The sequence below is a fragment of the Benincasa hispida genome, chromosome 2, assembly GCF_009727055.1.
Source record: "Benincasa hispida cultivar B227 chromosome 2, ASM972705v1, whole genome shotgun sequence".
Taxonomy (NCBI): domain Eukaryota; kingdom Viridiplantae; phylum Streptophyta; class Magnoliopsida; order Cucurbitales; family Cucurbitaceae; genus Benincasa; species Benincasa hispida.
In genome coordinates this window covers 31,827,753-31,844,268 of record NC_052350.1, presented here as the reverse complement: position 1 = coordinate 31,844,268, position 16,516 = coordinate 31,827,753, and the positions used below count along the sequence as shown (strand labels likewise).

The 16,516-nt window shown below is 35.8% G+C and overlaps 1 protein-coding gene across 1 annotated transcript in view; it reads right to left on the bottom strand.

Annotated features, from left to right (window-relative positions):
- LOC120071230 overlaps positions 1 to 12,142 on the bottom strand; it is a 41,933-nt gene extending 29,791 nt beyond the window's left edge. Inside the window, exons 1-4 of the mRNA XM_039023363.1 lie at positions 11,644 to 12,142; positions 11,287 to 11,458; positions 10,974 to 11,191; positions 6,592 to 6,652 (exon numbers count right to left, since the gene is read on the bottom strand). Coding sequence (XP_038879291.1) covers positions 6,592 to 6,652; positions 10,974 to 11,191; positions 11,287 to 11,458; positions 11,644 to 12,009 — 817 coding nt within the window. The 5' untranslated portion in view covers positions 12,010 to 12,142. The remainder of the gene's footprint in view (positions 1 to 6,591; positions 6,653 to 10,973; positions 11,192 to 11,286; positions 11,459 to 11,643) is intronic.
- Positions 12,143 to 16,516: the final 4,374 nt, after the last annotated feature.

The following is a 16,516-nucleotide window of genomic DNA, read 5'->3' as shown; positions in this document are numbered from 1 at the left end:
CACCTTTGGAGATAAGGAATTCGCGTAAGGTGTTATTAAGGTATTCTCGACCATTATCACTCCTGAGAATAGCGATTTTAGCGTTGAACTAGGTTTCTATAGAATTGTAAAATTTTTGGAAAACTGAAGTGATTTCTGATTTATCTGTCAGAAGAAAAATCCAGGTTAGATGAGTATGATCGTCAATAAAAGTTACAAACCAACGCTTTCCAGTTATGGTAGTGACTGGTGAAGAACCCCAGACATCGCTATGGAATAGAGTAAACGGTTTAGAGGGCTTATAGGGCTGAGAAAAGAAAGAAACACGAGGTTGTTTTGCCTGGACACACACATCACATTTCAATTTAGAAATATTAAAGTTGCGAAAAAGATGAAGAAACAAATAGTTCATATACTGGAAATTAGGATGGCCAAGACGATAATGCCACAACATATAATCAGTTTCAGAAATGGAAAAATGAGAAGAAAACAAACTAGTCCTATCACATATCCTAAAGGAAGCTTCTTCAGTAAGGAAATAGAGTCCCCTGTCATGTCGGGCAGTGCCAATCGTCATCCCCGAGGTTAGATCCTAAAAAACAACATCATTAGGTGAGAAACTAACACGACACTTCAAATCTGTTGTTAGTTTATTAATAGATAACAGATTGTAAGACACTTTTGGCACATGCAACACATCTTGGAGTATTAAACCGGCAAAGGGTGACACCCGTCCTTTTCCAACAACAGGAGCAAAGGACCCATCTGCAATTCTGATTCTTTCATTTCCAACACCAGGTTGATAAGATAAAAATTGATCAGAAAAACCAATGAGGTGATCTATGGCTCCTGAGTCTAATATCCATGGTTTATTACTAGTTATACTCACAAGGCCAAAAGATTGAAAAGTACCTGTATGGGCGATTGCACTTACACCTACTGTAGTAGTGTTCTAAGTAGTTTCCTGGTTCTGAGTTTGAGTATCTTCAGTAACAGATTCACCTACAAGAGCCCGACTTGGCTGTCGTTTCTTACCATTTGGCGGTCGGCCGTGGAGTTTCCAGCACTGATCTTTAGTGTGCCAGGGTTTTTTGCAATGTTCGCACACTGGGGGCGGCTTACTGTTCTGTTTATCTTGTACAGGGCCTGATGTTTTGGAAAACAGCGGAATCTGTTGGTGTTACAAGTGTATTGTTCATGGCTTTAGACCTATCTTCCTCCAGGCGAACTTCAGAACAGACTTCCATTAGGGATGGTATAGGTCTGGTCCCCAGTATACGATTGCGCACTGTATCAAATTTAGAGTTGAGTCTTGCAAGAAAGTCATACATGCGATCCGTTTCTTCAAACTGATAATGTAACACTCCTCCACAAGGACAGTTCCAAATCATCTCACGACACAAATCCATCTCTTGCCACAACAAAGTTAGCTTGTTAAAGTAAGCAGTAACGTCCATCGTTCCCTATTTGCATTCATGGACCTGCTTACGTAGAGTATATAAACGTGAGACATTCTGTCTACTGAAGTAGAGTTTCTGGGCTGCCTCCCAAATATCACGGGTTGTAGCTATATACAATAAAGGTTTTCCAACCTAAGGTTCCATACTGCCAATCAAAATTGATCTCAACAAAGAATCCTCTCCTTTCCACATTCGCTCTTGGGGGTCACCGATCCTTGGTTTGGTATTTCACCTATCAGATATCCAAATTTGTGACGGCCCTCAAGAGCCATTTTAATAGATTGGGACCAAGAGAAGTAATTATCACCATTCAACTTTTCCCCTATAATAATTCCAGAAGAATTGCCTATAGTTCCAGAACATGAATTTGAGGAGTAAGTAGGGAACGAAGTTACCGAGTTTTCAGGGTATGGATTTAGATCTGATTGGATCTTGGATTTCGATCCCATGGCTTCCCCAAGAGCAGCAAGCTGCTATTGAAACATTTCGTTCTGTCGTTTAATCAGCAACTGCAACTGGGTAACTTGATCTTGGATTATATTTCCTTGGTCCTGGTGGTATGATGAAGACTCGCCCCCTCCAAACTCATCCATGATCGGCGAAAATTGTCCCATTCGGTTGCTCATCACCCAACTGGAAAGTACCCATATTTCTTCCATCTATCCTTTGGTGCGGAAAAGATTGGGATGAGGCTCTGATCTGAGAGGAAAAGGTCGGCGCACTCCCGAAGGAAGGAAACTTGACTAATCGGCGCCGGGCATCACAAATCTGGACCAATCGGCGCTAGGTATAGCAGATCGGAGCTTCAGGCATCGCAAATCTAGACCAGTCGACGCTGGGTATAGCAGATCGGTGCTCCACGGCGTCGGTCGGCAGCGTCTGGGACCGGTCGGACCGATTTCGCGTGGCTGGTCGCTGGTCGACCTCATTTGCGCGCATCTGAACCGGGCAACCTCTTTCATTTGCGCGCGGCTGGTTCAAATAGGTAGCGGTCAGACAGAACTCGAGTGGGTTTTTGCGGTGTGGTTGGGTCTTCGAAGGCGGCGGCTGGGGCGACGAGGACGGTCGGCGATGGGTAGGGCGGCAACGGCTGGTCTACACGAAAGTGGGGAAGAAGGGTTTGGAAGTATCTCATCAATGGCTTTTTAGATAACAGTGGTTATATCTGGGTTATTAGTTGGATTCTCGATTTGGGTTCTTCTGTTAGATTTTCCTCAATGGTAGCCAGGGTTTTCGTCTCATACTTTAATACCAATGAAAAATGGAGTAGGGAAAAGAAATAGCACACCAAGAATTTACGTGGAAAATCCTAATCAGGGAGAAAAACCACGGGATAAGGGAATTATTATTAGAAAACTGATACAAAGGAATACAGTAGACCAACAGCTTAAATAGAGAACAGGGAAACCCTAGGGTACAATGAAAAGACAAATTGCCCCTAGAGCGCAAACCCTAATTTCAACACATACATTAGATAACTAATACTAAATAATATGTAAAAGTTAATTGGGGCAGAGACGGGAAATGGGGCGGGGCCGGGGCCGGGGGCAGGGACGGAAGGGAAATGCATTCCCCGTCACCGTTTAGCTCACGGGGAATTTTTTTCCCCCATTCCTCGCCTAATCGAGGCGGGGTCCCGTCCCCGTGGGTAAATTGGACATCTCTACCGACGGGTCTTCAGGTCAACCTCTTGCTGGCACATTCTGGACATTCCCCTATGTTCCTGGTACTAGGGGGTCATTTTCTCTAAGATCGATCTTCGTTCAAGTTACCATCAATTAAGAATAAAAGATAGTGACATCTCAAGGTAGTGTTCAGGTCTAGCTATGGCATTATGGATTCATTGTAATGTCTTTTAGATTGACCAATGCTCCTACAGTGTTTATGGACCTGAGGAACAGGGTATTCAAAGAGTTTCTCGACATTTTTGTGATAGTTTTTATTGATGATATCTTAGTTTATTCCAAGACAGAGGCAAAACATGAGGAGCATCTCAGGAAAGTTCCAGATATTGGAGTGAAATCGATTGGACCATCTCTCAATTTTGAGGTGTAATCGTAAAATACATTTCATTTTCCAATGAAGATATGAGACTCAAGTTCTTTGTGACCCTTGATCAAAGCCTTGTCATCCATAAATGGATTAATTGACAAAAGAGTGAAAAAAATCTTCAAAAACCAATTCAATCTTCATCCGATAGTAATGAGCTCTCATTCTAGCTGTAAATTCACCACCTTTTTCTCCTTTCGAACCAAAACAAATAATTTATTAACACAAGACTTATCCAATGCAACTTTGGGAGTGGGTGACGTTAAGATTGATGGATTGGAAGGATCCTTTGAAACGACTTCAGCAAAGCTTCTCTTATCCAATCTTTCAATGCTCAGGCAAGACCAAATAATCTTACCATCTACAGGTCAGATCTAGCTTGATATCTTTCTAAAGTGAGAAAATCTTTAATCATTTCCCAAAAAACAAGCCAACCTCTTTTGTTAAAACCAACTAGAACATGTAAGTTTGATCTTCCACCATTAGCAGGCCATACAGCACACTCCAAAAACCAGCCAAATTTTGCTAATCAAATCACTTCTAAATCATTTCTATCCTTCTATTGAAAGAAATCCTTGATGGGATCCTGAAGCATTTCCACCAACCTTTCTTCAAACCATTGGAAAGAAGAAAAGGCAAGAGAAATCTTCCTCTTAAAAGTCAAATCTTCCAAGATAAAATTGTTCCTCTCGTGCCAAATGCCGAAATAAAGATTCGTAACACAACAACTTTTGATATCCATCTTCAAAATAACTCCGAAGACTTTGAATGAAAACTTGGGAATACTAAGAAACAAAGCAAGAAAGAAAATTGGATGGCAATGGAGATTGAAATTGTATCTTTATTTTTGTAACAAATCCTAGTCCGCATGATTGTAAATTTTATTTTTTATTTTATTTTATTTTGGTGCTCCACGTGTAATCTCTCATTATCAAGGGGGGTTGAGAGGGAAGCTAAAGAAATTTGGTCTCTTGCTTGTTTTCATGTTTATCATTGGGTTTCAATTTTAAAGGTTTTTGATGTAGTAAGATTAGGGTATCATGGTCGAATCCTTAATTTATTAAGATTAGGATTAGTTTCTTTGGTTCATTAGGGTTAGGATTAGTTTCTTTGGTTTATTAGGATTAGGATTAGTTTGCTTTTCAATTATAATAGAGTGTTTGTCTTCTTGTATTCACAAATTTTGATCATTAATGAAATTCTCTCTTGGCATACATCAATTTGTATTAGAGCATCAAGATCAATTGGGCTTGATGGACAGAAAGAAGCCTTCGATGGCAGAAACTTCCCAAAACAAAGAGACGGAGACACCCACCGTCCTATCACCGAAGACTACAACCAGACGCTTCCAATCGGTCAAAGGTTCTATCGATGGTATCATGAGGTTACTAGAGAAAATTTCTCTTTAGTTGGATCAAGTATACGAAGGGGAGAAACAACTTCGAGATTTGGTAAACCCCACCCAAAATATTGAAGTCAAAAAGAATCTTGGTGATCAAGAAGAGCAACAGAACACCTACCAACCTCAAATCTTTACAAGAAACGTCCAAGAACCTCTTATACACGTTCAAGAACAACCAAGATTGGGTGTTTATCAGAGGAGACAAGGACAATTTGAAGAACTATCCAGTGAAGAAGAGAATAGGGAGTGGAACATGGACAGAAGAGCTCGCAGACCACAATTTCAAAGAGAAGAATACAACGACTACAAAACTATTTTCAAATTGGAGCTTGCATGACTCAAATCGAAAAGGAAATCGATGTCAAAAATGGAGGAACGTGACCCAACCCACGAATCTCACCACAACATAAGAGATGTTGAAATCGAAGCCATTGGAGATAAAAAAAAGAGAATACCCGCGAGCAAATTTATTTGAAGAAACTTGAAAATCTAATTCAAGTCGATTGTGAAGCAACGTGGGAGATGTCATGTTTGGAATCGAAAAAATGCAAGTATTCTAGAAAAATCGCCGACGAGGCTAAGGTGGTTGAATTGATAGACCCGACGAAGAAAGAAGAAGAAAAAGAAGAAGAAAAAGATTGCATGGCTGACGAAGGAGATCATTGGAGGCCGATTGACATCCCATTCGCAGTCGTTCACGAGAGAGAAGAAGATGAAGCAACGCGAGGTGAATTATTTTTTCCACCCATATTATTTTTGCAAAACTGACCCAAATTCTTTTTGTCAAACTGACCCATTACCCATACTTTTTAACCTAAAACAACCAGACCCAATTCCAATTTAGAGCTCATTTCCTTTTATTGAGCCTTCAGACCAACTCATACTCAAGTCCACTACAACAAATATGGCCCAACCTAAGTCAAATTTACTTCCGACTTTAAAACTAATATTTTCTTCCGACTTGGTTACGTTGGCAATGGATTTCTTGAACAACATAATTCTTGGACTAATTCATGGTGATTTTGCTGAAAAATTTATTCCGTTTCAAAAGACAAATCTTGGCTCGACTTGTGCAATTTAGATGTTGTTGATATTAGTTCTTTAGAGTTGTTTCCATTCAAGTGGCTTACCTTTTTATTTTTACCTTCAACTTCATTTCAAAACTCGAGGATGAGTTTTTTTTTTCGGGGGGGTGGTGGTGGATAGAATGATGTAGTAGGATTAGGGCATTATGGTCAAATCCTTAATTTATTAGGATTAGGATTACTTTCTTTGGTTTATTAGGATTAGGACTAGGTTGTTTTTCAATAATAAATAGAGTACTCGTCTTCTTGTCTTTACAACTTTTGATCATTAATGAAATTCTCTCTTGATATACATCAGTTTTTTCTAATTATTTTGTTGACATGATTTTGTATAGTATAGTTAGAGTCCCTTCTTGTAGAGGGAGTCCCATTTTTTGTGGACTTGACTTTTGTATGTCCGTATATTCTTTCATCTTTTTCTTAATGAAAGTTGTTTTTATAAAAAAAAAAAAAACACAAAATTCATTTAAAAACATGATTATTTTGAAATACATGAAAGGAAATAAAAAGAGAATTAGCATATACACACACTACCAAAGAACAATTATTTAGATTGCCCAAGCATTATTGAGAATATCGAACAAAGTACATGAGAAACGGAAAATAAAATGTTAACCTTCTCCATATTCCATGTTCTCAAATGTTGAGAAAGCAATTTCAGGTATTCCACAAGTAGCCTAAACAAGTAGATTAATCGTATTAGTTTGATCTCTCTAACAGATGGATAGTCTTCACACACATGGACAATAATTATAGACTTCATAATTTACTAGCATCGAGGAAATAAATATCATCCACCACATAGTCATTGCACCAGTATATACAAGTTTAAAAATCCTCTAATGGTGTTCCAAATCATAAGTCTTCTAAGGCTTACGCAAGAACACATCGTGGGATGCATAATAGGAATATATTTGAGTAATAAAAAAATATATTCAAGTTTTGTTTTCGTTTCAAAAATAATAATAATAATAAAATGATGAAAATTTTAAGAAATTAAAGCTTTTAGGAGAGATCAAAGAGGGAAAAAAATTAACATTTTAAGAATACTAGACATAATAACACATGCGATGCACATGAAATTAACAATGTTTTAAAAAGCCCTCCTGAACACACATTTAGGCTCAAGGCATAGATCTAGCACCTCGCCTTGAAAAGATGAGGCTAAACAAAATAAGACACCTCAGGCGCAGACCTTTTGTGAAACACCAAGGCTCTAGGCCCCGAGCCTTGGGACTTTTTTATTAACCATGGGGGGAGATCTGGTTTAATGGGAATCTAAGATTCATGTTTATTTCACAATAATGTAAAATGTCCTGACATCTAGATATTTCTGGGCATCTCGAGAGTTTTGGACGCCCTCTTAAAACATGGGTAGATTCCCATGATGAGGGCATCCCCTTTTTACTTTTTTACCCTCCATTTTTTCTTTTACATATGTGTAAATATATCACCCTTCTTTATTTATATTTTATAATCAAAATAAATACTTTCAACCATATATGTAACTCTTTTTGGTTATATCAAAGTTGTTTTTATTTTTTTAGAAGGATATTCAAATTTAAACTTAAATTAATATTTATTTTTATAATTCAAAATTTTGGAAATCTCGAAATTTCGAGATTTCGGTAGGGGGAATTTCAATTTTCCCCCAATTTTTCAAAATTTCAAAATTTCCATTGATAAATCGACATTCTCTTCGATATTTCGAAATTTCGAGTTTTTAATAAGCAATTAGCTATGCTAGCTTGAGGGAAGTGCAAGGAAAATTTTTTCTCCTTTACCATACAAAATTTTTATTTTCAAGAAACCGCATATTTTCATTCAAATATTTTTCATTAAATTTTCACATCATTTCACCTCAAACTTGAATTAATGTGAGTTCTCTAATGTTCCTCACATCTTCTCTCAAGCTTTATCTACTTGTAGAGTTTTCTTTTTCTTCTTTCTTTTCCATTACGTTGTGCTATGTTCAATATTACGATTTTTTTATTCTTATCATGTTATGTTATGTTAGTTTAATGGTATGATTTTTCATTTTTGTATCCACTTCATTTTATAATAAACAATTTACAATTATTTTATATACAAATATTTCATGTCATTTAATTTGTAATTCAATTCCAATATTTGATATTATTTTGTAATTATTTTTTCTTTTTTTTTTATTTTTGCTCTCGCATAGACATTTATACATATATTTTACAATATACATCTAAATTTTGTCTTACGTTATAGAAATGATGATTACAAATTGTCAAATATAGTCTAATTCAGCCACAATCAAAGTTTCATTAACTAAATTAGAACAATTTTCATCAATTTCCATAAAGTTCCCCGAAATTCCCATCGATATTTCCACAAAATGGGGATCTCGACATTTCCATCAACATCGATATTCCGAACCTTGTTTATTTTGTAAAAAATCTTGAACTAATATATATTATCTTGTTGAAAAATTTAACATAAAAAAATAATATAAAATATATTAATTTTTAAAGAAATTCAAATTAATAAAAACAGGTATGTTATATACGCTCAAATTATATTAAATTAATTATAAATTGATGAATTCGTAAATACATTCTTGGAACATTATATAAATTTACGACATTCCCGAGTAGAAATACTACAAAACAAACATAGTTATCTAAATTTTCCCAAATATTTACAAAAATGTTCCTATAAAACAAACATGGTATCTAAAGATGTCGGACATCTATAGAACTCAAGGACACGATGTACAACCTATAGAACAGATCATTTTCAAGTAAGGTCGTAAGGTATCAAATATCTATAATTTTGGGCATCTAAAGATTTCAGTTATCTACGGTCCCAAAAAACAAACAGTCCCTAAAGGCCTCATATTATAACTATAGGATACATCATACAATTGTGAAATACATTTGGTAATTTACCACTCAAACACCCAATAATGTAGAACTACTACATTGTTCCAACCTCCTCCAACAATCTCTCCCATTGACCATTAGGCCAAACCATGACCCTTTTTAATATAAAACAACTCTATCCCTATATTCTATAAATAATTTAATCTCTACTCTAAAAAATCATGTTAAAGTGAGGGATTAATCTTTAGCATGTAACAATTTAGTACTTCATCATTTTGAAATACACCTAGTCCCTACATCTTTAGCATGCCCAATGGCTCAGCTAACATACACCGTAGCTCAGCTTCCAAGGAAGTTACCCTCGTTTGTTGGTCTGCTTTGATGTATTCTTTATCAAAAAGAAGACATGGATCATATTCGGTGGCATTGTGCGGTCGCAAGAGCTAAGTGGGTTCTCACATACTCGACATAGGAGTGCTTTTTATGGATGGCAAAATGTGTGTTGTTCTTTGGGTCCTATGGGGGAAACGAATCAACAAGATGTTTAAGGGGTTAGAGTGGGACTCTTTTGAGGTTTTGTCTCTCATTAGGTACTATGCTTCTCAGTGGACTTCGGTTTCAAAACGTTGCGTAACTATTCTACAGGTTTTATTTTGTTTAGTTGAAGTCCCTACTTTTATAGGAAGTTCCTCTCTCTTTTGAGGGCTTGGTTTTTGTATGCTCTTATATTCTTTTATTTTTATCTCAATGAAGGTCATCGTTTCAATCAATAAGAAAAAATACATCTAGTCCCTAAAAGATTTATAGATCTACATATGGCAGAAACCCCCATTTTTTTCCGCCATGTGACCATCCCAGCAGGACAAGAACTATGGTAGAAACCCCATGAACTAGGATTTTTAATGACGGGCCAAATCATTACAATTGGCTCCTCATTTTTTAACTTATATTTTTTCATGCCCTTTTTTCATTTGTTCTCAATAAAAGTCTTGTCTTTCATCATGGAAAATAGGGGAAAAATACTTTTTTATATATAACAACTTTCATTGAAATTAAATGAAAGAATACATGGGCGTACAGAAAAATCAACCAACAAAAACAAGAGCCCAACTAGAAGAAATGATTGCAACTATACAAGATAGAACCTATAGAATAAATACAAAAGGTCTTTGAAATTAAAGTCTAGAAGGAAACATGAAATCTAACAAGGGACTAAACACCAAGATCCCTTTTCAATCCTCTAAACACTCAATTATTTTGCTCACCCCAAAGATCCCATAAAATAGCACACTCTCTAGCATACCATAAAAAATTTATATATATAAAAGAAGAAGAAGAAGAAGAGGACAACTCTCCTCTAAAAAGGGTGGATGAGGGAGGAACTCCCTGATCATATCATGTCTCTTTGTGCCATGCTAACGAGAAACTCACATCTCCAAGTCCAAGTCTTACTTTGCTTTCCAACAGAAAAATACAACAAAACAGACCTATCCATCATGTTAGCCTAGCCAAGAATAACCTGCCAAGTAAAGAACCTTATTCCTAAGGATATTAATCCTCCAGAGAACTGAAAAGACCATGTTGGACGTACTGACTTTCTTAGGGATTTTAATCCTTCGGTGAGCTGAAAAACTGACTTTCCTAAGGGAGAAAGATTGGTAAACCTACAAAAAAGGAGTTACGCGAAGGATTGGAATTCTACACCCTAAAATCCTTTATCCCCTGGCTACAAATAACTGCCTCAAGCAAGGACAAAAGCAAGGCCACATCAAACATTTAATTCCCCCTTACCTATACTGACACTCGTCCCCACACAAGAAGGGAAAAGGGAAGAAGGAAGAGGCATAGAGGTAATCAAGAGTTAAAAAGAAGAAAAAATATATATCATCCTCTTGCAAATGATAAAGTCCAAGAGAGAAAAGTAACACATTTGAATATAAAAAACTCTTATTGCTAGACACCAACCAATGGAAGCTTAATTAGTAAAGCCTAGAAGAACGTACATATAGATATATTAGCACACTACCAGAACCATTATAATAAGGTTCACTTTCTACATTGCTAAATTTAAAACAGAAACCTCAAATCACTGTACCTGTATTTTTAAAGACATGCATCAAAATTATCCAATAGTAAGAAACATCACCTGGACACTAAGAAGGCAATTGAAATGGAAGGTTGTTGCCATTCGCCCAGCAGCCTCCATTTCATATGAGATTTCTAACGCATTTGAATGATCCCCGGCTTTACAATCTTCCTCAATCAAAAGATCATAAATCTTGTCGGTGGCTCTAAGACCCCCTTTGGCACCCTTTAAGAACACTTTATTGGCGTCTTCTAAATATTTGTTCCTTACAAGTTCCTCTAGTCAAAATAACTCAAGCAACTAAGACAAAAATATAAGCATCACGAAAATGTATCTATTAGGAGCATTCTCGACAGGAAGTTCAAGCTATTACCAGTAAGAATGAGCCATGCTTGACGGATGTCATAATTCAATTTCTCCATGGCGGCAAGGATTTCTAAGCCTCTAGTAGCAAGACCCTTGGAACCAAATAACCGAACTAATGCAACAAACGTTTCATGGAGAGGACAAAGTCCAGCACTTAATTCCCTTCTCAGAGATTGCATCTACATTCAGCATACCCATAAGTTTTAGAAAAAAATAGATATCTGGGAATTTGTAAAGAAAAATTACAATGGGACCAAAACAAGTTTTACTTTGTCAGGATAAAAATGTATCCGGTTCCTTCCATCTAAAAAAACACGGGAAACAATTAATCAGAGAGAGAGAGAGAGAGCTTGTGAGTTCTCACCGCTCCCTCAGTATCACCATTGAGAACATGGGAAACAACTAATCCATGGAAGGAGCGAGGTCCAGGGCTCAAACCAGCGGCAACCATATCGTAAATGACATCAGAAACGCCGAGTGGGTCGTGGTTTCTGGCGCGGTCCATGAGTTCCTCCATGAAAGTGAAGCGAAGGGACTTCTCGAGGGCAGTGGAATCGTGGTCCTTCGAGTGCAATTGTTGTTGCTGCCGGGCCTGCCGCTTCTTTCTACCTCGCTTGTCTGGAGCAGAGAGGACTGAGCGGATGGGGACGACGCCATGGTTGAGAGAAAAGGAATGGTGTTTGTTGGGAAGGGTGAGAAGATGAGCGTGAGAGAGCAGGAATTTGGACATTAATGGCCGCCGAAATTTGGATAAGAAACAGCGAGGAAGAGGAGGGAAAAATGGGAAGTGAAGTGAAAGGACGTGTTGCTGGTTAAAAAGGCGGGATTGCCGATGGGATAATAAACAACGAAGAGCGTGGTGTTTCACACTCGGGCGAGTTGCAGAATTGTTTGGATGGAGATTGTTTAAAGGTTAAATTATACCAAATATTCCAAAATGTTGTATTTTGTATAAAAAATATTTTTGAATTTTCAAAAATTTTAAAAATATTCAAACTTCCAAACTGAATTATAAAATACTTTCATCATTAATTTTGGATAAAAATCGTTAGTGTTTTGGAGGAAAATCATTAGTATTTTATTTCAACAATACCTTTGAACTTTCAAATTTTTCAAAAATACCTTTTGGTGTTAGTATATGAACAAAAATCATTAATACCATCTTACTTCTCTATTTTTCCTTTTTTTTCTGTCTTCTTCAATACCCTCTTACTCTCTCTTTTTAATTATTTGACATTTGTTTATCTAAAAGATAATAAATAAATAAAGGAAAATTCTTAAAGTAGAAAAAACTCAAAGTATTTACATGAATAGCAATAAAAAAAAAAGTAACCGGCAAGCAGCTTTCCATTTTTTAAATTTCCCAAAAAATACCCTCTTTACATTTGAACTTCGCACGCGCATAATCGCGCGATTTCTTCTCCTTCGACTTGGGCGTCTTCTTCTTCCTCGATCGTCAACTTCTTCTTCTTCGGCTTCAGCCTCTTCGGTGAGTTCTTCTACTTCTTTGAGTGTGGCGACTTCTTGCCTTCTTCTTCTTCATCATCGGAAATCGAAAGGTATGTTTGTCTTATTCTTCTCATTCTTCTTGTTCCCTCTTCTTTATCATCGTCGTCCTCCTCCTCCTCCTTCTCCTCCATCAGAATGTGGCTAATTGGATAGTCTATGATAGAGCTCTATTATTGTATAACACTAATAGATTATGATAGAACTTTATCCCTTTTCTAAAATTTGCTTGTTGTATTTGTGTCTTTTCAATATTTTTTCAATTTTTATTTGTTGTCGTGCCTGTATATATAATTATGGGCTTAGAATGTGCTTGTTTTCCAACATTATGTCTGCCTATTAGTGATAGGCAAAGATAAATCTCTACCACTGTCTATCACTGATAGATTGTGATAGAGTTCTATCCATGTCTACTTACTGCTTATAGTTTAATTATGTGGGTAATTGGAACACAAATGGTATAGACTGTGATATCCTTGTATCTCTACGTACCACTGATAGACATATAGTCCTATCACTGTCTATCTGATAGATTTTTATCAATGTCTAAATAGAGTTATGTAATTTTGCAAATTACTTATTGTGTATGTTATTCTCTGCTTTTTTTTTCTCTGTTTTTTATTTGTTTTTGTGACGATATGTATAATTTCAAATGTTCTTTTTTGTTTTTTATTTGTTGAGTTTTTTATGTGAATATATTGTTGGGTTATATGTTCTGAAACTCGTGGTTTGTAAACAATAAACTTATTATGAAAATACATTAAGTTGTTATTGAATATATGAATTGCTTATTTCGTTTTAAAAATAAATCCAATAAACTAAAAGATCTCTAACTATTATATGAGTACTTGAACTTTATGTGGAGACGTAAAAGTAGATAATGTTTGAGTAAATAGTCAAAATGATCTATAGTATATGAATAAGGTTGGGTGCCTTATTCTGGTAACACTATTGGATGCAGCCCACTCTGTAGTTGCTACAAAGGGTTGTAAAGTGCTACAAATGAAGTGATCCTAATTCGTACATGTGATGACATGAGTGTTGGGGATGTCCTAAAACTCTTGTAATTCGTGTTAAATATTATATTTATCAATACAGTATTGTTGAGTATTTTATTCAATAAAGTTATTGATATTGCATTCTATTATGAAAATCCAATAAACAAATTCATGACTATAGTATGAATACTTTAACTTTACGTGGTGACATAAACAAGATCAAGTTATAGTATATAGCATAAATGCTCTATAAGTATATGGATGAAGTTAGGTATTTCATCCTGGTAACACTATTGGATGCGGCCCATTTTGTAAACCGATACAAATGATGTGACTCACAAACCATTCATGTAAAGACATGTGAGTGGGGGCATCCTATACAATGAGTTTGCATAAGATTGTACCTTAAAATAGTCAATTTTCTTTATAACAATCGTTTACTATTAAAACTGACTATTTCAAACTAAAATGACATAGGGTGACATGATCTTAATCTCTCCTGTTTATTTCGGGATTATCCTTTGATCTACATAGATGAGAGTAGCCCAACGACACTGCTCAATAAGCCTCCCATTTTAGGGATAAGACCGAGTAGATAATTGGGGACATAGCTATGCAAGATGGAATACACTCCTACCGGACTTAGGATTAGCAGATAGGTTGTTCTCTTAAATGTTAATGCCTAGTCTTGAATAACGGGCCCCTGCTCTCTCTTGGTAGAGATGGATATGATTTATAAATAGTATTATAATCAGTTGTTCAATAGAGGGTCAGTGGGAGCTTAAGGTGCAAAATTCAGGGGTAAAACAATAATTTTGATCCAACTATAAATACGAACGACCTGTGAATTATCAACTTACTCATTATGGTTGAAATGGACAAAAACACATCTACAGTGAGGAGAGAGCAACTATTGAGCTATAGTGGTGTGCCTTGATAGTTAACGAATAGTAATTAATTCAGTTTAAAGAGTTTAACCAATTAATTACAAATCATTGAAGCTCGTGATCTGTAGGTTCATTAGGTCCCTCTACTAGCTCGTAAATTGGATTAATAAATTGAGTATTGTTGGATGTAATTTGAAATTAAGGTTATGAATTTGAAATGTTCAAATTCAATTTAGAGTTTTCGATTAATTGTATACGATACAAGTGAAACGTTTAAGTTTATCGAAATTAAACGAAATTGGAGAATCAATTAATATTTAAATTTTTATTTAAATATTAATTATATGAAATTGAATCATATTAGCAGAATTGGTATTTTTTTAAATTTAATATTAAGATATTAAATTAATATTTTAATTAAAAAGTTTAATTAAAATTAAAATTAGTTTTATTTAAAATTACTTATTTTGAATTAATTTTGTAAAACTAAATATTTAAATAAAATAAGTTTATTTAAACAAAAAACATTTTTAATCAAATTGATTAAAAAAATGATTAAATTGGATTGAGTTGGAAAAATCCACTTTGTGATTAAGTGGTTAATCACCAAATCCCACTTGAGTTTCATTAAACTGGTGAAGCTGGAGCTGGCTTCCATGCAAACACCATCTCCATGCATCTTTTCAACTTATAAATTGAAGCTTCGTGCTGAGAATTTGGGAGAGATGTTGTGATTTTGAACCAAAATATTGATGCCGTGAAAACTTACAAAACCCACTTAAGTTCATCCAAAATTCAGCTTAATTTAAGTGTTTCCATCACACAATCCTCTTTGAAATTAGTAGAGAAGATCTTGGTGGTGGTCTACTTGAAGAATCAAGTTCAAATCTATGGATTTCTTGCTGAATTCGTGGAGTTTTCTTCAAAGGTAAAGTGTAGCTCAAACCCTTTTGTGAACTTCCAATGAGTAGCATGTTTAAAACTCATATTATTAAGTGTAGTTAGAGTGCTTATTGATTCTGATTTCTTCCGTTGCATGTTATCTAACTCCTTCAGTGAGGAGTGAGAGTGTCCTATGTAATGAGTTTGCACAAGATCGGACCACGAAATAAGTCATTCTTACTTTATAATGTTGTTTACTGTTCATGACTGTATTTCAAAACGATGGCCTAAGTAACTTAACCTTAATCATGAGCTAATTATGAACTCTTGTTTATTCGGGATTATCCTTAGATTTGCATAGGTGAGGGTTTGCTCAATAGCACTGGCTCAATAAACCTCCCATTTCAGGAGTAAGACCGAGTAAATAGCTGGGGACATAGGGTGCAAGATGGAACTCACTCCAACCCGCTTTTAGGGATAGTAGAGAGGTTGTTCCCTTAAGTACTAACTCTGGGTCCTGAGCAAGGGGCCCCACCCTCTCATTGGCTCGAGAAGACTCGATTTGATGATCGGATCACAAACCATTGTTCATTAAAGGAACAATGGGACTTAAGAAACAAAGGGTAATCTCGTGGTAACTTCTGGTACCGAGATGCCCAAACTGTTGGGATTGGTGTCCTAATTCTCCCGGAGCCTCATTGTTTCTAATTATACACATTGTTTTATGAATAAAATAATTGTTATTTTATTATGACATTTACTCATATCTAATAAACAAAGATTTGTGGTTATCTTATGTAAACTTAAGTATGTATATACAAGTGGATCATGCCTTAAGGGATAACCTAGATAAGTCTGTAGTATAAGGATTAATGTGGGATAACTGATCCTGGTGACACTATGGATACGACCCACTTTGTAGAGGTTTCCAAGTGTTGTAAACTACTACATATGGTAGATCTTG